The sequence below is a fragment of the Strongylocentrotus purpuratus genome, unplaced genomic scaffold (assembly GCF_000002235.5).
Source record: "Strongylocentrotus purpuratus isolate Spur 01 unplaced genomic scaffold, Spur_5.0 spur5_scaffold_11, whole genome shotgun sequence".
Taxonomy (NCBI): domain Eukaryota; kingdom Metazoa; phylum Echinodermata; class Echinoidea; order Camarodonta; family Strongylocentrotidae; genus Strongylocentrotus; species Strongylocentrotus purpuratus.
Window position 1 is genome coordinate 3,974,247 of NW_022145596.1, and position 25,633 is coordinate 3,999,879.

General features: G+C 38.0%; 1 protein-coding gene across 1 annotated transcript in view; it reads right to left on the bottom strand.

Annotated features, from left to right (window-relative positions):
- The window catches only part of LOC115922161 (alpha-1,3-mannosyl-glycoprotein 4-beta-N-acetylglucosaminyltransferase A-like), a 79,478-nt gene that overhangs the window by 22,783 nt on the left and 31,062 nt on the right, over positions 1-25,633 (bottom strand). Inside the window, exons 6-8 of the mRNA XM_030980413.1 lie at positions 19,483-19,596; positions 17,399-17,474; positions 5,376-5,490 (exon numbers count right to left, since the gene is read on the bottom strand). Of these exons, the coding sequence (XP_030836273.1) occupies positions 5,376-5,490; positions 17,399-17,474; positions 19,483-19,596 (305 nt within the window). The remainder of the gene's footprint in view (positions 1-5,375; positions 5,491-17,398; positions 17,475-19,482; positions 19,597-25,633) is intronic.

Genomic DNA, 25,633 nt, shown 5'->3' on the forward strand with positions numbered 1-25,633 from the left:
AAAAATTGAATATAACAATTTACAAGTGCTCCCGGAAAATTTTGATAAATTTCAAATGGCGCCTACGGCCATACTATGGAAGCTTCGACCATGAAAATCTCACAGAATATGTAGTTGTGATCTATAACATCCAAACGGGAAAAGCTAATCGGTCGATTTTAGTCAAGAAACAATGTTTCATAGCCTAATTAATATCTTGACCTTGAGAGGGAGCTATACAACATAAAGAGTTTATTATTTACAATTTCATAACTTTAGACTCGATTTCAACTGTGACAATGATTACTAAAAATTGTAGGATCGCAAATGTTTCCAATATGCAGGAGTGATAGTGAGCACTAAAAAACAGTTTTTTTTGTTTCCACTCAACCATCCCCACTTGAGTTAAAAAAAAAAGAAGAGGTTTCGCGGGGAAAAAATGGCATCTAACAACATTCCCCCCTCTCGAGTAAGAAAATTGGGGGGAAAAAAGGGCAAAATAGGGAAGAAAAGAGAAAATAAGGGGTGATTGGGAAAACCAGGATAAAATAGGGAAGACAAAAAAATCTGGTAAAAAAAAAAAAAAAAAAAAAAAAATCTGGTTTTTTGTTTTTGTTTTTGTTTTTTGTTTTTTAAATCGGGAAGAAGAAAAAAAAAATCGGGAAACCGATTTAAATCGGGTTTTTATCAGGCCTGAATTATTTGAACCAAGTTCATGACCCCATACCAAAACTTTGTATGACCTTTAAAGAATTACACATACAGTAGCACTACAACTTGCATGGTAAATAAAGAGTTCCATGTGAGGAAAGTGATATGCTCTGTACTTACTGGGAAAACAATTACAATGCATGAAAAATTTGCAAATTTATGCATGGTCTAGATTCACAAATGTTTTCATACAGTGAAATAAATAAATCACAACATTGAATTTTTATGCAATTTGTAAAAGTTTCTTGCCATAAATTAGGTTAAATGTGTATTATTTGTGAAAGCTTCTGGTTTAATAGCAAGCTTCTGGTTTAATAGCAAGCAGCTGGTCAAACTTAAAGCCTATCTGTACTAGTTTACTGGAGGGATTAGTCCACCCTGCAAAGTCACTGGACAGGTGGTTATCTCATCAAATCAGGTCTCAATTAACACAAGAAAAAGAGGATCATGAGGGACCGATGTTCACCGATTAGTCATTGTTTGTCATATAGAGGGCGCAAGTAGCTATAAATAGTGTAGTGGGGCTTTAACAAATGTTTATCACAGTTGTGTGAAATACAATCACCAATATCTGTTAACTTGTGAAAAGATGAAACCAAGTTCATTTAACTAGTATGATGTGCATCAATGAGACTCTTTCATTTGGACGAGTGGCTTCCGTCAATACAGCATACGCATCCTTTGTCTTTTCTAAGGTGCCATTGTGTGTAATGTGAGATTTCAGCTTAATCAAAAATTTCCTTACTCAGATGGCTAAGATGATGATCATCCACTTCACTGAACCTTGACAAATCACCTTGAAGCTTTATTTTCTTAGACTCTATCACAACTTCTCATCACATTACCTGACAATCACCCCATGCATCACTTGCTTGAAATCTACTAAAGATATCACGAGGAAGCAGGAACAAAGCAGAGCATGAATGATGTACCCAACATCAACTTCTCTGCTGCGCCACCGAACCTATGCCCGGTAGGTAGCAGGACCTTCTTCAAAACAGACAGCTGACTCAGTAAAGCCACTGCTGAGGGGCTCGATTGTGCCGAACATGGATAATTTACCCCCCCTCCTGATTCGGTTGCCACGGGAACAAAAGAGGAACAAGATGGAGGAGCAGATGGCACACATGGAGAAATCTCATCCGATGGCTTAGGTGGCAACAATTGCTTTCACCATCCCTCGTATCAAAACACTGCAAGGGCATGGAGTCACAATGACAGGCTGAAAATGAGAACCTCAACTTTCCCCGAATGCTACATTAATGCTCTCTCTCTCTCTCTCTCTCTCTCTCTTCCCTCTCTCTCTCTCTCTCTCTCTCTTTCTCACTCACTTTCTCCTCTTCTCCCTTAATCTCTTGTTTCTCCCTCTATTTGTCCCAATCCCTTTTCATCTCTACCTTTTTTTCTCTTTGTTTGCCCTCCCACTCCCCCCTCTCGCACATTTTCTCCCTTACTCTTTCTTACTCTATCTCTCTGTTCAAGCATAGCAACCAAAAGCAAAAATATCCATTCAATATTGCTTAAATATTGCCCTCAGAGGTCTAGGTGGCAATACTTCAACCTAAATTTGCAAAAAACAGAAATATATGCCCAAATGTTCAATGTTGAAGTGCATTTGTGATATCTATCCAGGCCGGATCATTAAGATAATTTACCAGATATATCAATTAGTTGGCATTTTCCTGGCAGAATTTGTATCATCACGTATAAGTCAAAACATATTCTTTCACATGATTGGTAATAAGAGTTTCCATTTCATTTTCTGAGAGGGGGCGTTTCCAAAACTGGTCTATACCTTTAAACAGGAGATGTTTCTTTGTGAGGAAAAAGAATGTTGAAAACTCATTCTGCTGATTCATGGCATGATGGCATGGCATCACAGCATGACACCCAAGGGGAAAACAAAAGCCGGAAGAGAATGTATAATTTGGTTATCACAAGCACTACCGCAACATTGCCAGAGGGAGGGGGGTAACAATACAATGCCCGTTGGATACATGAAAGAATATTATCACAGAAGGGGTGTCATGTCAATGAATGTCTGTCCGTCTATTGGATGATTTTTAATCTAATTTAGATGCCACGCACAAGATCTCCCTTTTCCTCTTCATTCTTTAATGTTAAACCTTACCCATATCCTGTCTTTTCTATTTGCCTCTGGTCTTTCCTCATTTTGTACTCCTTTTTTAAACTGCTCCTCTCCACCCTATACTTCTATTCCAGTAAACATAAACTCTATCTTCAAAGAGTCCTCTTATATTTGTTTGGTGCAGTGGAAATACAACAGTTTTTATGAGTGGAAAGTTCATGTCAAAGTTTATGTCAAAGTTCATGTTGAACTGCAGTAGTCAGCACAGCCTACTATTCTGTCAATGTTCAAGTGCTGAGCTGTCAAACTACTTCAAGAATTACTCTTTGTGATGAGGTTTCCAGAATTCTGATCGCTAAGCTTGCTGTTCATTGAACTTCTGAGGTTCTTCATATTGCTGATGTAGTATATTGGGTGATATATGCAAGCACATGTATTCACTCTCTTCAAACATCGAGAGCACTTTAAATGAGAATGCACTACAACTCAAAGAGAAGACTATAACTTTGTGTTACAGCATATGAGTTAACGCCTTCTGACTCCAAACAGACAATATAATCCAAGCAAAAGCTCTCTAAAAGGCATTTTGTTGGCTAATGTTGAAACGACAACAATCATTTTAATGATTAAAACAAGGGAGATACATGTATAAAGGGAGATCGGAAAAGACAACTGATGTTGAGTCACTTTGCTGACAACTTTTTGATCTCAATACTAAGAAATGTAATAAACGTAAACAAGTAAAGCACTCACAATAACTTGAAGTTCTACATGTATGTACGGGACCAATGTCACTTCTCTTACGTTGGACACTAGCACTGGGTTATAAACCCGGTCTCTATTCACTTTAACCTCACGCTCTAACCTGAGTGTACTGTATTGTCATTGATGGAGTGAGATGGCAAACATTGTTATACACGCAATGATGTCAAATCCAGATTCCAAGACCCGGTTCCAACTTGGCAACTAAGGCATTTCAACAAGCAGTCACCAACATTGTTTGAACATGAGTCAGGCTAAGCAATGCCAAACAATAAAATCAGTGTAAACCATGTTCATAATACATTTAAAATCCTCTACAATTGAATCAAATACAGTTGTTGGTACTAAACACAACAAGTTACTGCAACTCATTTAGGCATAGGTAGTATGTGGGGAGGAGTGAACTTTGTTTCTTCTTCTCCTTTCTGGAGACATGTTTCCAAAAGGCTGCCACAAAAGCTCTCCTGATTTTTAGATCCCTGTTTAATACACAGACTTGCCCCAAAACAACCCATGCTTGGTTTTGTGAGCTGCTTTCTACTTGCTAGGCTATGCCTGCCGACAATGTGCATTTAGTGTACAGCACTACCAAAACTGTCTTGGGTAGGTTTGGAGAGAGTTTAGCAAAAGCCAAACCCCTCTTGGAGCACCCTGAGATAGATTCAGAGTTTGGTGCAACAGGGGTTTATCACACACATATACCCTTTTCTAACTGCACTGATTTTCATCGGATGCATCCGGACGCATCCGATGAAACGGTCAGTTAGAAAGCAACAGAGGAGAAAAAGGCGATTAAATAGCCGATGAAAAGAAGAGAAATAGGCGATTAAATTCTCCTGCTCAAGAGCAGGAGAAATTCTCATTCTATCGGTGAGAAATTCTCCTGCTCAAGAGCAGGAGAAATTCTCATTCTATCGGTGTGACACCGATGAAACGGCCAGTTAGAAAACGTTCGGGAGAAAAAGGCGATTAAAACAGCGATTAAAATGGTCAACGGTCGCAATATACGCGCGCTTTATCGTAACCAGCTGTGTTTGTTGACTTATGGTTGAACATGCTGCATGCTAGCTAGATGGAGCGCGGGCTTAATAATTACGCAATAATTCTTCCACTTCCGGCAAGGGCTCGCCACAGCGAGTGAATTTCACCGGCAGTTAGAAAGCGACAGGGGGAAAACTGCGGTTTCACCTTTGTTTACATAAGGAAAATTCAATCGGTATTTTCATCGGTGTGACTCCGATAGAACCCAGTTAGAGATAGCATGTGGAGGAGGTGGATCAAACTCAGTTTGTTTCTCTCCTTGTCTGGAGCCTAAGACCTAGAATCCATAGGCGCGTTTTCATCATCTCGAGATTGCCAAATAGCCCGCTATTTCTGATTTGGGAAATAATCCTGAAGTTACAAATCGCGTCTTCATCAGCTCGAGATTCGACCTCGAAACTTGAAACTCGACCTTGAGAAATTAGCTCAAGATATTTTGCTCAGCGTTCGCGCATAGTGCGAGTCTTCGGTCTGGTGAAAACGCACCGGACAAATAGCTCAATATTTAGGGGAATATTTTGCAAACTAGACCGAGATATCTTGGGATATTATCCCGACCAAATATCCTGCTAATCGCAACTTCGGGCTGATGAAGATGCAAATTAGCTGGATAGTTTGCGATCGGGAAAGTTCAAATAGCGGGATATTTGGCAATCTCGAGTGAAGAAACGCCTATAGATAGCATGCAGGAGGGGGTGGACCAAACTCAGTTTGTGCCTCTCCTTGTCTGGAGCCTAAGACCTAGAATCACAAGCACCTGGTATTGCAGGTCTATGGAAATCCGTGGACTTACCAATAAATCCCAGGGAAGAGAATTCCAGGAGAAGCCAATCCTTGGTGCTCTGTTGCATGGCAAAGTTCTTCATTGTTGTCAGGTAGCCAGGAACTGCAACTATGTCATCCTCAAGCTGAAAAAACAATCATATATCTCAATGTCAATCTAAAGCGATTTGGTGTTTTCAATTAAGGCACTACACACGATCTAATCATTTGCATACGCCAAAAAAGTGCATTAAAGTCGTGTCACCTCCCTGATCAAACTGATAAAGGTAACTCCCTTCTGGCTTTGGACATACATGATCATTATTATTATTGAAACAACTGCAGAATATCCTAGTCAACAAGAAATATGACCCTGGCTCTAGGGCCTGACCCTGACCCTACTCCAAACTTTAACTAACCCTGATCCAAACTCTAACCCTAACCTTAATACAATATTCCGATGCGTGGTAGAATATTCTGCATAAGCCTCATCAAACTCGAATTCCAATTTTCACATATTTCACTTTTATACTATGACCAAAATTATGATTGCAGACTGATGTGCCACAGACCGTGGCATAGCGGCAAAATTATGCATTTAATGAATATATGTATATATATATTGTTATTCACGGTCATATCGAGAAGGACACTTAACTCTATATTAAGGTATAAGGGTTAACACGTCCTTCTGGCATCATACCCAATAATATCACTACACTGCCCACCCAGCAGTCAACTCACCTTCACACACACAAGGTGAGAAGAGTAAGTGTTACATTCTCATACCATGTTCAATACTGAACAAGATATATGACAAGGATAGCCTAACCATTCTTCATCAAGTCATGAAGTGAAAATGTGCAATTTGTTATGTTCTTTGTTTGTTTGCTGGCTGTTTGAATGTCCTTTGACTGTTCATACACATTGGAAAACACAGAAACAACATAACTCGCTGGTAATTATTGAAGGTGACATTGAAGTCAGATCACTACATGCACATTAATGTGCTGTTGTAGCAACAGCAATGTGTGTTGTGAATTAATAGAGGAAATTCAGTCTGAAAACTGCCTGATTATCAGTATCTTACAGTTGTATCATTCAGTAGGGGTACGCCAATATGTGCCAACTAGGCAAAATAGCTGTTTTAGTTGTAGCAGGTGATTTCAATGAAGAAAGTCTAAATTGTGTATCAACTATAATGTATTCACAAAGGCTTTTTCAGTAATATAATGCTAAAAAATAAATTTTAATAAAAATTCATTTTTCTTGTATGTATTGTATGTATTCTTTCATTCATTCAAAATTACAACTTATACATCTTTTCCTTCATTTAATCTCTATCTAATGGAGAATCTATGTTAAGCAAGTCCTATTTTTATATTTTAAAAATAGCATTTTTTCTGTTTTATCATTGACAGCATTTAGAAATTAAAAATATTTATTTATTTTTATTTTTATTTGAACATAAAATTATGCAGTGGGTGAGGAAGCAATCTGTGGTCCCACATTTTCTCTAATCTATTTTCATTTGGGAGCTACTTCCTTCATGCTTAAGTTTGATAATGTTCCCTTTATATAATTCTTTTAAGGGAGGGGTGTCAATTATTTCAGGTATTCGAACATAGCTGGGTATAACCTTAACATTCCCATTAATGTTAAGCAATGTGTGATATTTGACTGTTCAAGTAAATTTGCAGACTCATTTTCCTCTAATAGGAAAGATATTCATGGAAACTACATGTCAATTACATATACGGTATGTTATCCCAGTTCATGTGGAAAACCAAAATCATTCTTAACCCCTTTCCAAGAGAGAAATGAACACTTTTAGCACTCTCGACCCCAATTCCCATTATTTGTTTATCAATATTAAGGGAGACATCCAAGTTTGCCAGAGGCCTAGGAGACAATAGGTGAAGCAAGATCCACAAGACTGACTGAACACCGAAGAGACTGAAGGCTCACAAGACCAATATTTACTATCCATACTTTTCACTATGTCAATATATGCATCTTACCACTACCAGAAAGAATGTCTGTCAGACTGAATATCATGGACATATACAACAACAGCGCCCTGTTTCATAAAACTTGATATCAATAACAAGTTACAAGCTACGGTTATAAGCTACTGAAATCATGGCATCTGAATGGGTGAGAGCAAATTTGTCATAGAAATTTAGCAGTTGTTATAGATAACAAGTTTTATGAAACAGGCCCCTGTTCTGTAAACTCAGAAGGGAACAAAGTACAAAAAAAGGTTCATTTTTTCCACCCATTTGTGTGTCTTCCGGTCTCACTGTCCTTTCATGGTCGAAAGGCCTGACACCATTTTTATTTGCGAATAAATAGTGACAAAAAAATATCCATACGGGCAATCTATTCAAATAGTCATGATGGATTGAATTTTTTTTTTACTTGGAAAGGGAGGAGGAAGTTACCACATTGTAGAGGTACTCAGGATTATCACCAATCATTTCACCATTATTGTACTCCCTCTGTTTGGTTTATATGGACCTTTCCTGATGGTTGAGACTAGCATATGACAAAGTTTGATAAATTGATTGTTATCTCATGAAGGTAGTGGGTGTCAAGTTAACATATAAACATGTATCCCCTAGTGTAAATAAACATATGTCACTTTGATTTCACCCCACTTGTTAACCTAGATAGTGCACTTGAACTACCATATGGTTGAGGATGAACAAGGTATTTTTTAAAGTTTATCTTTAAGTACCTGGTAGGAATTTATTCCTTGAAATGCTAGAGCGCCGTATAGCAGCCGTGCTAAAGCCAGGGTAATAATCGGGAGCACCAGGAGGGTCAAATCTGACTGACATGAGCGCTATACAAGAACCCACTATTATTATTATTATTATTAATAAAACATTGATTCACAGAGATGTACTTGACAGAAAAAGAATACAGGTCTCACATTTTTGTCATCATCCTCTTGTTGATAATTATATTGGGAAACATTCACCCTGGTAATATCACATGAAAAGATTTTATAGCATTCCATAAAATATGTAGAGTTATGTATCGGCTGAGGTATTTTATATTACTGCATTATTCATTTATTCAACTTCACATTAAGTTTCCGATGGCTTTGAGGTATGGGGATGTAAAAATATCACATTAAAAAAAAAGGATTGATTGTTACTGCAAATGGCATTTCATGTTTCATGTCATTATACTTGGATTTAAATGTTTGTTTTAAAGATTATAGTTTTGCCAAGATTTGAATCACATTTCAAAGGCCTTATACATGTTTAAATGTTTCTTTAATTGTCTTACTATTACAGTTTAGACTGTAACTATTTTAAAGTAAGCATTATAGTCTTAATTAAACCCACTACAGAACAACTGATACATTTCTCACTTTCCATTTAGACTTCTGTAATGGCCTCCTTCCCACCTTCTTCCTCTTCAGCATATCTAAAATGCTTCCACTCGTCTAGTTACCCGCTCAAGACCTTGCAAACATATTACTCCAATTTTCCGCAATCTCCACTCTACATTCTTCTCCTTGCCTTTAAAATCCGTAACGGTGAATGCCCAATGTACCTTTCGTGTCTCGTAAAATCCAACCCCCCCCCCCCCACCCTCCTCCAGGTTGCGTGCTTCAACTTTCTCTCACTTTCAACTAATTCCTGGCCCTTGTGTGAAAACAAGATACAGCGATAGAGCGCTTTTTGTAGCCGCCCCCCCCCCCCCCCCCCCCCCCCGGTAGTGGGAATAGCCTCCCGTCCTACATCCAAAATGCTCCTTCTATACACACTTTAAAATCCATGTCATGAATTTCTGTTTTCTCTAAACATGTCACAATAGATAAATAAATAAAATAGATATCATACTACTATTATTTATGAATTAAGTCATCTTTAGCATGATATAAGATTAAGTTGATTGATTTATTTATCTGTAACATACTTTAATTTTTTTGAATAATATTGTGTAATCGTCCCGGCTTTTATTTTGTGTAAGGACAGCGCTTCACTTAATGGTTGCTGGGTCCACAGCACCACTGCGCCGAGAAACAATGTATTAGGCACGTTTTAAATGTGATCTACTATTATTATTATCATTAATCATTTATTCATTCTTCCCCTTAAGCGCTTAGAGACATCTTAGATGTATTAAGTGCTTGATATAAAAGCGGAATATAGGCGCATTTATACTGTCAAATACCTCATTTTGAAAAGTCGCGATGTTTCGTGCACCCGGTTACACTTGTGCTGAAACATCACCGACGGAGCTGTTCAGCGATGTTTTGGCGTGTTTCGGTTGGTAATGCGCATGTGCAGTCTTCCCGACCTTTGACCCCGGCCTGCTATAAGATTTTTAGCGCGCGCAATTTCCAGCTAGCGCTATAGCTAGCTAAATAGCGATACATCCCATGCGCATGCATGCGATATGTTTTGTTTATCTCGCGTGTAGTATTTGAGGCAAGAGTGGATAAGTTACGAAGTACGGACTACGGCTGCTGATTCAGTTTTCCCAAATTCAATCGAAATCTAGTAGTAAAAACGATATGGGAAGGTTAAGAAAATCATCGTTGTTAATTGTTAATTTCATGCTTTCACTCATTTCTCTGAAGCCCTTTTCCCCACGTTTGCAGGGACGCTTGGAAGTCTGGTGGAGGAGCTCTCCCTGCCTCCACATCGAAATCAAGAACTTCATCTCATCATCAGTCCAATGGGAATTGTTCACTTCCATATTAATTAATCTAACAAAACACTCAAATACTACTACTAGACAGATATGGCCAGACGGGAATAACGAAGATTGAATAAAGGATGAGTTAACGGAATTGGAACAAACGGAGCTGAATGAACGGATAACACGCGCGACGATGGAAATGCTATAAATATCACACGGGAAGAACGTGGTTTAAAAGAGCGCGGGTAACAATCCGGAAGTGCCGGAAGTCACGTGCCTAACATCGCGATGTTACAACTGCGAGCGGTTATACTTGCCAAACACGCCAAAACACGCCAAAACACGCCAAAAGATCACACTTCGTTTTGGAATGTTTGGGGCTTGGCATGTCTGCCGGTAAAACGTAGTTGCCCTTGGTAACATCGCGGCCAGGCTCCGGTTTGGCATTTTTTGGCGTGTTTGGATGACAGTGTAACTGCCCCTTTTTATTATCATTGTTAAGGAAGTCTGATCATTGCGTGGTCTAGAATCTGAAGAACACAGACTCAAGGTACCCAACTGTGCTGCAGCAATTACACCAAACAATATTGCTTGTCTCCAGCAGGGGTAATCATGGAATGTCTTAATATATAAATTGACCACAATTTCAGATAATACATGTATACAAGTAATCTCCCGTCGTCTGATTAGTGACATGACATGCACACAGTCACTTCTCAGCAAGATGTAATCATAATTTAGACGATGCAATCAAAATTTAGAAGATGCAATTCTAATTTAGAAGATACAATCATAATTTAGAAGATGCAATCAAAATTTAGAAGATGCAATTCTAATTTATTAGATGCAATCATAATTTAAAAGATGCAATCAAAATTTAGAAGATGTACATGTAATCCTAATTCAAAAGATGTAATCATAATTTAGAAGATGTCATCATAATTGAGAAGAAGCAATCATAATTTAGAAGATGCAATCATAATTTAGAAGATGTACCGGTAATCACAATTTAGAACATGAATTTATAATTTTAGAAGATGTAATCATAATTTAGAAGATGTAATCCTAATTTTAGAAGATCCAATCATAATTTCGAATGAGCTTTAGCATCTTCCCATTGTAGGACGCTGAGAAATGCCTATCTATTGATTGCAGCATGCCACAGAGCACGCATCATCATTCTCAGCATGTTGTGTGAAAAGAGAGGAGATGAGAGGTGAAATTGAGAAGGAACGAGCCGATACCGAAGCGGCCAACATGAAAATGTTGAGGTGAAGGCAGAGCGACCCCCGCATTAAATTGCTTCGTATCGCGATTGGGACATCCGTGTGTCTGGAGAAGCCATCGCCTGTCTACACCTAGCTATCGCGCTCATCAGGCGTTTTCACACCTAGTCACCTACATTATACTTCATGTTGAAAAACTATGCGTAAATACTGATCAGGTAGAACATACACGTAGCAGATCAAACAGGTCAGGTTTAACAACATTAATGTAAATACAACTACTGTACATGCTGATATTCTCATGTAGAAATATTTTTACGGATGACAAGGATGCCAACATTTTCACACGTTGTTCTGTTTCTACAGTTATATTAGCACAGGTTATTCAATATGTGATAGTGTATGCACTGCCATTTCTGGTGTGCGTGCTGTTTAATTCATGACCCTGCAACGGTGCATGAAATTCATGAAAATAAAGGTTTATGTAGTACATGCTTGTGACATATTCCAGATAAAGACTTCACAAAAGCTGATCCAAAGTTCGAATTTTCTTCAACGTTTGGTTTCTTTATGCATAGTCAGGTTAATTAATCAAAGGTAGTGATGGTGTGAATGACAAACAGTAGACCTTTCTGGCTGCTTGCCACCTTTCTTCCTCAGAGCGAAGAAGAAAGAAAGTACATGTGCAATATTTCAACAAACATCCTATATTCATGTGATAGAATAGGAAGGTGTGGATTTGAGGAAATAATCATGAATGGCTTTCTTCAGAAATTTGATCTAAACAGAACCAGGAAGGCTTGTACAACATATACTCCTATGACAATTGCTCCATGATCAATTTCTTTCACTAACTGAATTCCTCATTTCAACCCTTGACCCAACACTATAAATAACTCTAACCCTATACCTAAACCTAACTAATAAAACCCCAATTACAACACTAAAACTAACAATATATACTTTTGACAATATAAAACCAGGGCAAATGTCACTAGAGTCATTGTTACCTGAGCGAAGGTCATATCACCTGAATAAGATATGGACATGTGCCATTTGGTAAGGCATTAATACTCATTACCAGGTCCCTCGGAGAGGACGTAAAGCCGTTGGCCATCTGGTTGCTTATGCTATGGTCACATTACCCAAAAGTAGCCTGCTCGTCGGCCGAGCGGCGAGTTTTTAACCAATTCTGCCAGGCGGCTGCCCGGCCACAGAGCGGCGGCCAACGAGCGGCGGCCACCCAGGCACCGCTCGCTTTTAGGGCATCGCTCGGTCGCCGCTGAAGTCTTAACGCTGAGTTAAATTTGGGCGGCGCCTGCTCACTTTTCACTCGCCGCCCAAAATACGCTCGGTGCCTTGGCGGTCGCCACCCGGGCACCGACCTAATCGCTGGGCGATGCCTAATTCCAGCAGCGACCGAGCAGGCTACTGATCGGTCGGTCGCTGCTCTGATTTGTGACCATAGCTTTACTTACAAGCATTTATGCTTTCTTAGCAGTCAGGTAAAAAATAACCATCATCACATTTTTCTGACACAAATCAGGCGTGAAAAACCCCTAATGTGATCACCTGGTGTTCCTCTTTGTTTGTGACGTCATGACTGCTTTCTCTCATGTTCTTGAGGGGTTCATACTCTAGAAGAAAACTGCCAACAGCACGCACCATTGAGATGGAGCTACTAATTAACAGTGTATCCATCACAGGTCCATTTAGTGTGAAGAATACACATTGAGCCTAAAGGCACACAGCAATTGTGACTAAACAAATCTACACTCACGTAAAGAAGAGTGTCATCCGTGTTTCCTTCTCATATTATTTCTATGAGCTTAAGGGAAGAATTTTCTAACAAGATAGCTACTTTTCAATATACACATGAGGTTAAACACCCCATGATAAACAAAATTATTAATTCTATCAAGCAAATTTGCCATTACAAATATTAGGCAATTTCCTGGCACTGTAAAACTGTCTTTTATAACTGGCATGTTATATTATCTATCTAATTCTTAAATGAAAAGAAAATAATTATGAGTGACTGGTTGCCAATTTCAGAGCTGAAAGCTGATTCACTCATCTCTTAAGAAAATCCTTTTCCTTGATTAGTTAATACCTTCACTGCCGAGTCGTCTCCAGCAATCTAATATAGCAATATGACTATGACAAAAGAAAATTGGCACCCTGTAATTAGTTGCATGCGATTTAGGCTCCTTCAATCTGATGTGCAATGACGGGGCCGTCGTCTCGATTAATACCCTTGACTGAATTGGCCCCAAGATGGAGCCCTCTTTCCGCCCAGTTCCCCTGTCGTCCTTGGGGTGGATTTAAACCTCTTCTCTTTCTTTGCTGAGCTGTCTCGAAGGTGTGATATCCTTGAGGATTTGTTTTCTCTTGTTTTATTTTTGTTTAGGCAAGTGAGCAGCCGATAACATCTTTCATGTGATGATGATGCACAAGCTTAACCCGATGGATGCCACAAGCCCACAAGCATTGACAAGCGTGTGACCGAGATCCACAATTTTTGTAATCAGATTATTCAAGAATATATACAGAATAAAGGCAGTGCAGAGAGTCAATCAGCACATGAACAATTGCATGATTATCTCAACAATAAAGATTGACATCTGACAGGGAAATGAGCAACCAGTGATTAGTATATCGCTGACTTGTATTACAAGACTCATTACAGTAACAAATCATAAAACAAAAGATTAGTTAATCATTATATTTATCACTACCGATATATCAAAATATATCCATTTCATTCCATATTGCTATGACAGTGCACCACAATACATCTATGAATTCATGCTAGATGCTAAAGTATAATTTTCAAGTTTGTGTTCTGTTGATACATCACTTTAATAATTTGTTTTTTTACTTTCTAAAGTAAACACACAGAAAGTGGAATTGATCCACAGGAAGTTCTTAGCAAAAAACAAACAAATTGCTTTCTTGAATGCGATGGTTCACTTCACAGCCTGCCACAGATCTTATTTTATTTCCTCATACAATATTACAAGACTTGAGCAGGAGAAAAATTAGGGCAGATATTCTGCCATTAATCACGCGCAAACTAGACAGTGTAATGAGCCATAGCAGTGGTGTGTTTTATTGCAGCTCTAATTGCTCTCCTCCCTCATTACATATTTAGACATTCACATCTTCACCGGTATTACCCCTGGATTATCCATCGATCTGTATCACCTCCTAATATATATACAGCTGACCAATATCACTCAAATCTACGGTATATATTAAGCAAGGACTATCTGTGCCCCCCCCCCCTCTCTCTCTCCCTCTTTTTCATCTCTGACACATCTTCTACCTCTCCCTCTTTCTGTCTTTCTTTCTTTCTTGCTCTCTATCTCTGCATATATGTTCTATCGTCTTCTCTCTCATTCTATTATATCCAACACAGTGCAGCCTACAATCTATCAACATTATTTTGTCTTTGCCTCACTTTTCGGAAAGCTCCATCTCTTTTAGTATCTAAAACCTTTTGTTTTTATCTCTTCTATTACTTTCTTTCTTTCTTTCACCCCTCTCTCTCTCTCTCTCTCTCTCTCTCTCTCTGTCTCTCTCTCTCTCCTTGAACACAAACAACATTGTTTCCACTAGGATATGACCCTCCATTAGATTGTTCAATGAATAGTAATGATGATAATCAACGCTCTACACCAACAGACCCTCAAATGTCTTCTTCTTTTTTTTAAATATAGGGCTCATGCATAAAAGTTTAATCCGGACACCTTCCAAAAAGTTAGTGTGAAGCCCTGTGATAATGACGATGATGACAATGAAAACAACAAAAACACATGTTTGCAACTCACCGGACAAGTTTTTAAATCATTTTAGATCTTGATCATTTCTGACAACAGAACTTTTAATAGAGGGAATGGATTTCAAAATGAATTCAAAACTAAAATCCTACACACATCTACCTGAGAATTCTCTCTTTTTTCATCTATAGCTTTAATAGTTTGAGGGTATTGTCAGCGTGGATGGCAAACACTCCTCTATTAATTAGAGAGAAAAGTTCAAAGATCAGCCCAAAACATCAATAGCAAGCATGCCGATACTGGAGATGCGTCACCATGACAACAAGGTGTATCATTAACAAGAGCCTACGGAGGAACGAGATCTCTCATTTCTGCGAACAGAGGCGAAACACCTCGGAGAAGTCTCATGTGAACAGCAAACAGCACATCCACACCGTTCCTGGCAAGTAATATTGTATTAAACCCAAAATCAATACAATTACCAACTTCAAATTGGCAACCCGAAACTTCATGCCTTCTACCCATTACATCTGTTGGCACTCATCTTTCAGAGCCCGACATTGTCTGTCCCGTGCAAGGCGAGAGGAATGGAGTGCTAAGACCTCTGTCACTTGCTTGGCATTATGCTGGAGCTGACTGAGTCATGTTATCTTGCTCATTTCTCTGATTGGCCTAGACAACAAACGCTCTCGATCCATTCGACGAAAACCAACAGTATTTGGCGATGAACTTGGATAGGTGCATGCAGGCATTCTGTAGGGTCTGTTCACATGCATGCATTATTTGTTCACACTTTGTATCGTGAGCACACCCTAGTTATAAAGCTCAGCTTCACATCTTACGTTTACATGATAGCTTTCCTGAATATACAACTGATAAATATCAATTAACCAGGAACCAGATGTAAAACAGTTCAAGAACTGGACCCTGTTTCATAAAACTTGCTACCAATCACAAGTTACAATTACTGTTCTAAGCTACTGAAATGATGGCATTTGATTGGCTGAGAGCAAATTTTTCATTGAAATTGAGCATTTCTTATCAATATCAAGTTTTATCCTGTATGATTATATTAGAATAATTTGTTACAATAGTGTGATAATTTTTTAAATTTTAAATCCTATTAATTATATGTGCATTTAATGAAAAATATTTGACACAGAATAGATGAATGAGAATAAGAAATAATAGAACTTCTAACATTCAGCATTATCACTTTTTGTTTCTTTAAATTTTAAGATTACAATATTGCAAAAATATTTATAAGGCTTCTACCAGCATTGCAAGGACTCACTTGATACACAGAGACTGTGCCAATGAAAAATAAAATGAATAGAAAAATGACTGAATATAAAAATCATGCCCTCGTTACAGTGTAAAGCTTGTTATTTCCAAGTCAAAATGTAGAAAACATGACTGTTTTAGAAGTTCAGTTATTGAACATGTACAGGGCAATGGAAACGTGCTTACACCCCATTCTCGTTCGTGTGAATGCACTTTGTAGGGTAGCTGAAACCAAGATCAGGGAAATACTTCAGCAGACGTCTGCAAACACACGAACTTGACACGAATCTACCGGGACGCCTCACAACGATCCATTCATAATTTCTTCATGAAAACCCGACAGAAACTGGAGATGCTGAATGTCTAACTGCGACAGTGTACCTCTGACTGGAATGGTTTAAAATGCAAGAAGGACTCTGGAGATAGGGACTAGGTGACATACCGGAGAGATTATTCTAAATTTGGCTACGCTCTACGGTTTATTGAAACCATCTCCCTCCCATATAAATCTCAGATCTATAAGATCATGAGTGTTCGGAACAAAAGCATGGCTACACATACAATTAGAAATCACAAGTACACAGTAACCTCTTTGTGATATATATATATTGAAACTCGTCCTATTCAAGATAAGAAAGTATCTGTTTTGAACCTTTACTTTTAATTATCATCACTTAATTCAGTCAAAATCAAATGAATGTAACATAATTATGTGTGTACACCTAGTCTCTTTACAGCCAGAAGGGTATTAACTCAGTGTAATATGAGTTAACGCCCTTCTGGCTCTCAACAGACAAGTGGTTTGATCAGTCAGGACTCAAGTCAAGGACCTGGATGGAGTTTCACAAAGCCTTTTTTCAATGACAAATGACAAAAATCAGTGACGAATCTGCTGATAACCAATCAGAAGCAAGGATTTCAGTAGCTTATAACAAAAACTGTCACTTGTCACTGATGACAAAGTTTTGTGAACCCCCCCCCCCCCCTCCCCCTGGATATCTTTAAATAGAAAGGCTCATTAATCATGCTCTACATGTATTAACATTCCTGTATCTTCCTTGCTCCAATGGTTTGAGAAAACACATAAATTGGCTCACCTGACAATAGTATGTTCCTCTTATTCTGCTGTACATCATCAAAAATGAAAAGTCCAGATTTTGTTTCGTTCTCCATCTGAAATCATCAAAACAAAAAAGAGACACAGCTAGTCAATACATTTTTCTTGAACGGCAATGCACAATGTTTGTTGACACCTATATCAAGACCGAGGAACTTGGAGAGACACTTGATATAAAATTTTGATTGGGTCACTGAACCTGTCATAAACTGACAGAACACTATTGATGAGATCAAAGGGCTTTATCTCATTCACTTTTACATAAAGGTAACTCTCAGCAGTCAACGATGTCATCATTTCTCATTCCAGGAAACGGCAAGCTTGGAGATACAATAGATTTTTATGATTGATTGTAAGTCGATTAGTATTTTAAAGGGCCAAGGTCAGGGTAACCATCCTCGTAAACATCAAGCCATGGAGGCATGCATGCATGCTTAGGGTATAATGATGACATAATAAATGCATGCATGCTTAGGGTATAATGATAGAATAATAGATGCATGCACCTCTGGGGATAGTACACACATGGAAAACTATCATCTTGTCACTTTCCCTGAATGGCTCGATACGTTCAGATAGACAACCATCCTGTCTCAGTTAATTAATCACTTTAATTAAGGTTAATGAGAAAAACGTCTGAATGATTCAAACTTAATGCATCATCTTCCCCATAAAACAGTATATGAAATAATTTCACGCATAATATCAGATGTAAAGACCCCACCCCCCCCCCCCCCCCCCCCCCCCTGTAAAAAGGGTTCTATTGATTTTTTTTGCTTAACCCATATCCTCCTAATGCATTATAGATGTAAACGCTGTTCGTCCTAGCCACTACACACAAGTATTTGCACTAAAAGCATTTTTCACTTCACTTCACATCTCCTTCAAAGGCACAACAAATAACGGAGAGTTGACTAATTATGTATCAAAAGAAAGAGCATAAAATTGCCTTCATTATGATACAAATCTTCATGCATTTTGACTAATCAGAAAACTAAAACAGTTGACTGAAATCAGATATCAGTTATGAAAATATGAATAATGAATATCAATTTGATATTCATACATAAATCAAACATATTTTCTTCCTTTGCATGTAGACTTGAATATCATTTTCAAACAGTGATACATGCATATTGTGACCTTCTAAGTATGAATAATTGAAGATGTAAAAATATTATACAATTGCTCTGTTTATGATAAATGGTGTATTTTCCATACAAATATCATCTACTGAGTCCAAGTTTTCAGGCAACACAAGGCTATAAATGATGTATTGATTGAACAATCTTTCTTTATTCTTACAGCAGAGTAAACAGATGGGACTGAAGTTAATAGAATTACTTTCGTCTGATAACTTACGATTGCCTTTTTCAAAGTTAGTTTGACAAAAGGTCCAGAAAGTATTACAAAAGTACTCTACAATACAACGCGGCGATGTTAGCGTGTATTTATAGTCGCCCTGGTGACAAAGGGATCGGTGCCCAAACATGTGAAACAATTGCATATTTATCAAATGAATTTATAGCTTTCTGGACTTTGGAAGTTAATGCTGCACCAAATTGTATACAATGACACGCTCTCAGAAACTCATACAGCACTGTGGGAGAGCAAGTCAGGGTTCACAGTGTAAAAAAAGGGCTTTTCAATGATGTCATTCTCTCGGAAAGCTTGACTACGGAATTGTCTGTACTTCGGCGATTGCAGCATTAGCGGGTTCTACAGGAAATTCCGTAGATCGGCAGATATGGGTAAAGGGGGCTATTTTTTAATATTCTGCAGGAGCAATTAAATTCGCTTTATATTTATAAAATTTCTGTTTAAGCTTAGCAAACACAATCCCTTTCCTTTCAATGGTAGGACCAAGATCCTTTGGTAATAAAATCAGGAGCATTGTCTAAAGCCTCTGACAAATTACAGTCTTCATTTTAAAAATAATTTAAAAAGTACATATTGAGCACAGATAGTACCTGTGCCTGCGACCCCCCCCCCCCCACATGGGTCCACTATTGCCACCCCATTGCATTCTTTTCACTTATCGATTCATCCTATTCTATCACTTACTTGACTCTTTCTGATGTATCACCAAATGTCTCTTTGATGCTGTTTAGATCGGGATAATACTCTGCTGGGGGTGATATAACTTCGATTAATCCAGAATCTACCTCTGCAGAAAATCTGGAAGAAAAAAAAAGGAAAAAAGGCAATATTACAATTAAATGGAATCATCAATATAAGGCCCATTTACACAGCCCAAAAAACACTTTGAAATTACCATCATCTTTAACTTTTAACTTTAACACTGTATACTGGAAAAACCCATCGTCGATGTTTGATAATTTTGCTTGTTCGGTGAGTTGCGCGCATGCACCACTTATCGCTGCCCTGTACGCATAAGCACAGAAGACAGGAAAGTCATGTGACCCAAAACAGGAATGATTCACTGGTGTTTTCAGTGCAAGAATTTACATTGCAAAAACCGGCAAAGTTTCTGCCAACAATCTTTTAACCAAAAAAAACAGAAGTAGATTTTTTCGTTTTTGGTTTTTTCCTGTGTTGCATAGCATCTTCTGATAAAACACTGGAATGTGAGGGGGGGGAAGACAGTTTTGCTTTTAGTGTAAATGCAACTATTGTTGTTATACTCTTTCAAAGGCTGTCAATTAACAGCATAACCAATTATAAAAAACAATTATCAGTGTTTGAACAGATATTAAAGCAAAATTAATAAATAGAATATATATACTTAAGAGAGCACGCTACTGCGCTCAATATTGATTTATAAAATTCAATGTCCCCTAACAAAAGTACCGGGTAGGGCAATCACGAAATGATTTTTCTCTATTTACTGACAAATACACAGTATTTGACATATGTGGGCATATATTTAAAAAGGGAGTTGTAGTGTATAATACCTTTGGGTTGCTCCATCTGCTCCACCGTGGTACCGAGGGGTACGTATACTGGGGGCATTTATAGGGCAAGTTATTTGTCAAATGGTCATCGGGAAAGAAATAAAAATCAATCATATCTATTCCTGCCCCATCTCTGACATTGATTTTGTAAAAAAACAGCTGTTGAAAATTAGAAATTAGACTTCAATACCTTCATAGCATGTGAAGGTGTAGACTTTTTAACCCAAATTTGCAACAAGTTGCTGTAACTTGAAATCTTTTAAAGATCTCTATAATCCAGAACTTAACACTGGGCAATGATTTGGTATTCCTGTCATTTTTAATCAGACAACTTCTTTCAAAACTGTTATGTATTATCCCTATATTCAGGCTTCTTTGCCTCATTTTTCATAATATGTTCAAAATGAAAAAGGAAAGACCCATTGTCATATGCAGCCTATGATCTGAGCCATCATGGTCACCCCCCCAATCACTTTGATATTTGGGGGGGGGGGTGTGATTGGGGGGGGGGGGGATCTATTTCAGTAATAAACAGGAAAACCAGTTCTGTTGCAACAACAATTGACAATGTGATGTCATACTGTAATGCTCTCCTTTGTTTGATTTGCCATATGAGAGGAGAGCAAATTGGCTTCTGGTGCAGATTTCCAACAATCTGTTTCTCTGATGTTACTGTTAAATCATCGAATCAACCTATACGAAGTACAATATATCATATTTATATCCTTACTTTTTCTGAATTATGTACCAAATTTATTGGCAGTTAGTATTGTGTTTATATTAATATAATCATCGAAAGTCTTATATATTTTATTACATTTATTAAATTTTACCCCACTTCATATACAGTATCTCCTTTAATTTAGTCATAGATTTTTGTTTGTGTGTGTGATACTTCTGAATTGCCATTTTTGAAATTGTTATAAACTGACTTGTTTAATGGTCATGATTTCTTTTTGATTTTTTTTTTAAAACTACAGGCATCCACTGTACCATCAATCTTGTAAAAACTGAATTTTATAATTGCTGTTTAAACATTATATCTGTTTTAATGCGTGAAGTCACATTCGTCTTTTTAGTTATTACTGCACTGCTATATGTCAACGTTCATTTTATAAACTTACTTCATGTTCCTTGTATTCTATCGGGTTGACATTGACGTATGTGAGCAGGAAGATGGAAACCATCTTGACCTCCTAGCTTCCTTCCCATGATTAAACTCATCAGGGTCCACTTCTTAATGTTCTTCATATAGGCACAAATTTGTGAAGATTATTCATGAACCAGTGCTACATTATATATAATATGAGAACAGAGGCATCTGTGTAATAGCTGCATTAACACTGCAGGCAAAAATAAAGAAGATTTTTCTCACATACCAGAGTTTGTTAGAAGCTGACAGGCAACTGCCCATTAACACGACAAAAAAAAATGAAATAATGAAAACCCCACCTCTGTAGTGTGTATTTTTTCAACACCAGCAAAGACTCTGACCGGTTATTGTAAATGCTCAAAACACTGTTAAACTATTCCGGTTTTGGTGGTGTGATTCTCCACGTTTCTGTACTAACGCAAACGCCAAAGTTTTTATGGGATTTTCCTGCAGCAGAGTGAATTTTTCTGCAATGTAAATGGGCCCAATGTAGATCAGTAACCTTATTTGACCTTATCTATATAAAGAATCCATATCCTTCTGAGGATACATGCTGGTATCATGGTGTTCTAAAATATCAACAATAACTGGGTTAGATCCGACTGATTTCATGTAACTTGACCTCTAAGGCTATAAACACAGTTCTTGAGTTGACCTTGTTTAGTCCTAAATTTTTATCAGTTTACCAGTCAATTGAGATACTTACTGGTACAGGGTATCAAGTTCAAATTGTTAATGTGATTTCCACAGAATTAACTCCTGAATACACCATACATGTATTTTGTGGTACATATAGGCATCGGGCATCCTTTATCTACTGATCATGGAAAATTAAGATTTTAAGAGGAAGAATTAAGCAAATCCATTGAATAGTTTGAATATAAAGCACCAAAATACTGCCTTTTAAAGTGATTGTTCACAAGTTGACGTGTAGAAATTTTCCCATCAAATTCAATGTGTTATTGTCTTGTTTCAACGTCCTGCATTTTGAACTCATATGGCTCTATGAAATTTGTATTTTGAAATATTTGATGGTACATATACAGATACCTATGGGGACTAATTTTACTGGTATTTTTATATGACTGCTATACAAAATATCATGTGCGTAGCAATTTTCTTCCATAGAAGTGTACACAATTTAATTTGAAACATTGATCTATCGGCTTAAATTGCTTGTCAAGTTTGAGGATGTAAAATTATTCCCTGACCTTTCATTATACATCCGGCAGATGCATCCATCAACCCATAAACACATCAAAAAATGACATAAACTGAAGGGAATGCAAATCTGATCAGAATTTGCCTGATTAAAAATAAGAGCAAAAGCCATTGATCGCCATCTCTGGTTTCTGTATCAACGTGGGCATGGTGATTGTACTACACGTAGCTATCACAAATCATTAAAATTTTATAGCAAAACGTGGAAACTCCAAGGAGACTCATTTACAAACTCTTTCCATTTAGTAATTAGTGTCAGCAGATAATGGAGAATTTGGTAAGATATCAAATGGTGACAACAGTGTGGGAAGAACAGATTATTTATTCATGATCTTGTGGTATTGTTGGAGCAAATATTCCCCACAGTCTATAAAGGAGTCTGTACACAGCCACGCTAATGACATAATCATCATCATCATTTTCCCTCTTACAAGAAGTTACAGACTTTCACACCGAGATCATGCTCCTTCCCTCTCCTTCTTCTTGCCTCGAGCATCCTCTTCATTTAGATCAACCTCACTGCTTTCTTTCTTCAACATATATTTCCACGAAAACTTAGGTCTCCCTTTCCCTCTTATGCCACCCACTACCACATCCGATGTTCTCTTCATATGTTCATCATCTTTCCTTCTCAACACATAACCCATCCATCTCAATCTACTTCATATTGCCACATCCACCACAGTTTCTTCCAGACCCAACCTTTCCATGAAGCTCCCTCGTGTTCTGTCTATCAGACAGCTTTAAATACACCACACATCTTTTTATCATGGCTTTTACTGTCCTCCTCAAGATATACCTTCTTTAAATATACTGTCTTTACATTCCAGGTGTCTGTACCACATACCATCGCTGAGAGTGAATGTATAACCACTGAATCAATTTAAGAAAAATTATTTCAAGAGATGTTTAAGTTCTAGGAAAGCTCACCGCACACTATACGATCCGACTACGATGCAATTTGGGAGGAATTTTCAATAGCATTTGATATGAACATTCAGCTATTATTGAGTGCAGGAATCTTCTAATTTTAAACCTCTCAGCAAAAATTTGTAATACGAAACTATTCTTGACACAGAAATGTTTTGATCTAGTGCCCTGTTAATGAGAATACAGATTGAGAAAATTCCTATAAGTCGGTTTTAAAAGGTCAGATTGTGCTGATGACTTGAACAGGCAGTGACAAGACGATTGGAAAGAATATTTGTGGTAATGGGCAGGGGTCAAGTCCACTATAAAGTCTCTCGTTAATTTCACTGTACACTCAAATAGTTACATGTATGTGTAAATTGTATGCACTCTTCATGGAAATTGTAGTACAGTAATTTATCATTGTGTTGAACAAGTTTAATCCAATAAATACTACTACCACTACCTACTACCATACCACCTACTACCTACATGTACTACTAATAATGATAATATTCGGTCATTATAAGAGCATATCACATTATATCGTCTCTATGCGCTTCCAAAGAACTTTGGAAATTATTACCCCAGCTTTAGCATGGCTGCCATTTCGGCGCTCTAGCATTTCAAGGAATAAATTCCTGCCAGGTACACATTTACCTCACCTGGGTCCGGTGTGGCAAATGTAGATCAATGTCTTGACAAAGGACATTAGCGCCGCGGCGGGACTCGAACCGCGGACCTTGTGATCCACAGTCCGATGACATATCCACTCGACCACGACACCTCCACTACCACTTCCACTGCTACCTACTACAACTAGTACTACTACTACTACTACTACTACTACTAGTAGTAGTACTGAATATCTGAATATTTAACATCTTAATGAATATATGCCTTTTTTTCTTCTTCCCGGAGGACTCTGAAATGTTTCACTCAGCTGTTCCACATTTCAGAATTGTTTGGCAGTCTTGTCATTTGAAAACCATCATATCTTGAATACAGTGCCAAGTATTACATTTAGGGGTTGTCTTTCTCATTACATCTTGCAGTACAAGAAAATTTATAATTTTATGTGCATGGCAAACCAACAACCCCTTTCTGTATCAAAATACAAAGATATTGTAGAAAAAGACCTAGCAAAGTACAATTATGAAGCCGCTTGTGTTACAAACCCTACAGATGGTTTGGCCTTTTCAGCCAACTTTTGACCCCACATCCTAACCAACAATAGGCCATCAGAACTACCCAAAACCATGAGTATTGAAATGTAATTATTTTTCTGACATGTTTAGCCCTCAACAAAGGTTCTGCACTGACATAGACAGGTCTGTTTTCACTAGCCTGAGTTTTCAAAATAGCCTGCTAGTTCTGATCGGAGGAAATTATCCCAATCGTAACTAACTCAAGCTAATTGCACAGATGACACAAATAGCCGGCTAATTCGCCCTTGCGCTTGGCATATTAGTTTGAGCTGTTATCCCAAGTACACCTGGGCTTGCACAGGAAAAGGACAGCAATTCAACCCGGAAGGCACCCTCAAAAAATGAAAAGCTGTACCTAATTCCACGAGCGAGTGGGGATTGCTAGACGCAGACTAATGAAAACGGGGAACTTCAAACTTGTGGGGGGGGGGGGTGAGGGGGGACGTTTATCAAAAAGCACCAATCTTGTTCATCTCAAGCTCGAGTATAGGCTCATGGAGATGCACTTGGGGGCTCATGGCAAGCACTTGCTGGCTCCTAATGCTACACACAATGTTTTTCATTGTTGAATATATTTTGATTGATGAGGTGGGTGAGGAGTAGCATTCCATATGTTCTGGTATGTTACCCTCACTCTCACCATCACACTCATCTGTTCACACTTCCTGCTGGGAACATTGTCAACAAGCGTAGAGGTGTTGTGGTCTAGTGGATAAGTCACCAGACTGTAGATTAGAAGGTAAAGGGTTCAAGTCCCTGCCATGCCACATCACTCAATCCAAGTGAGAGAGATATGTTTTGTTGTATTG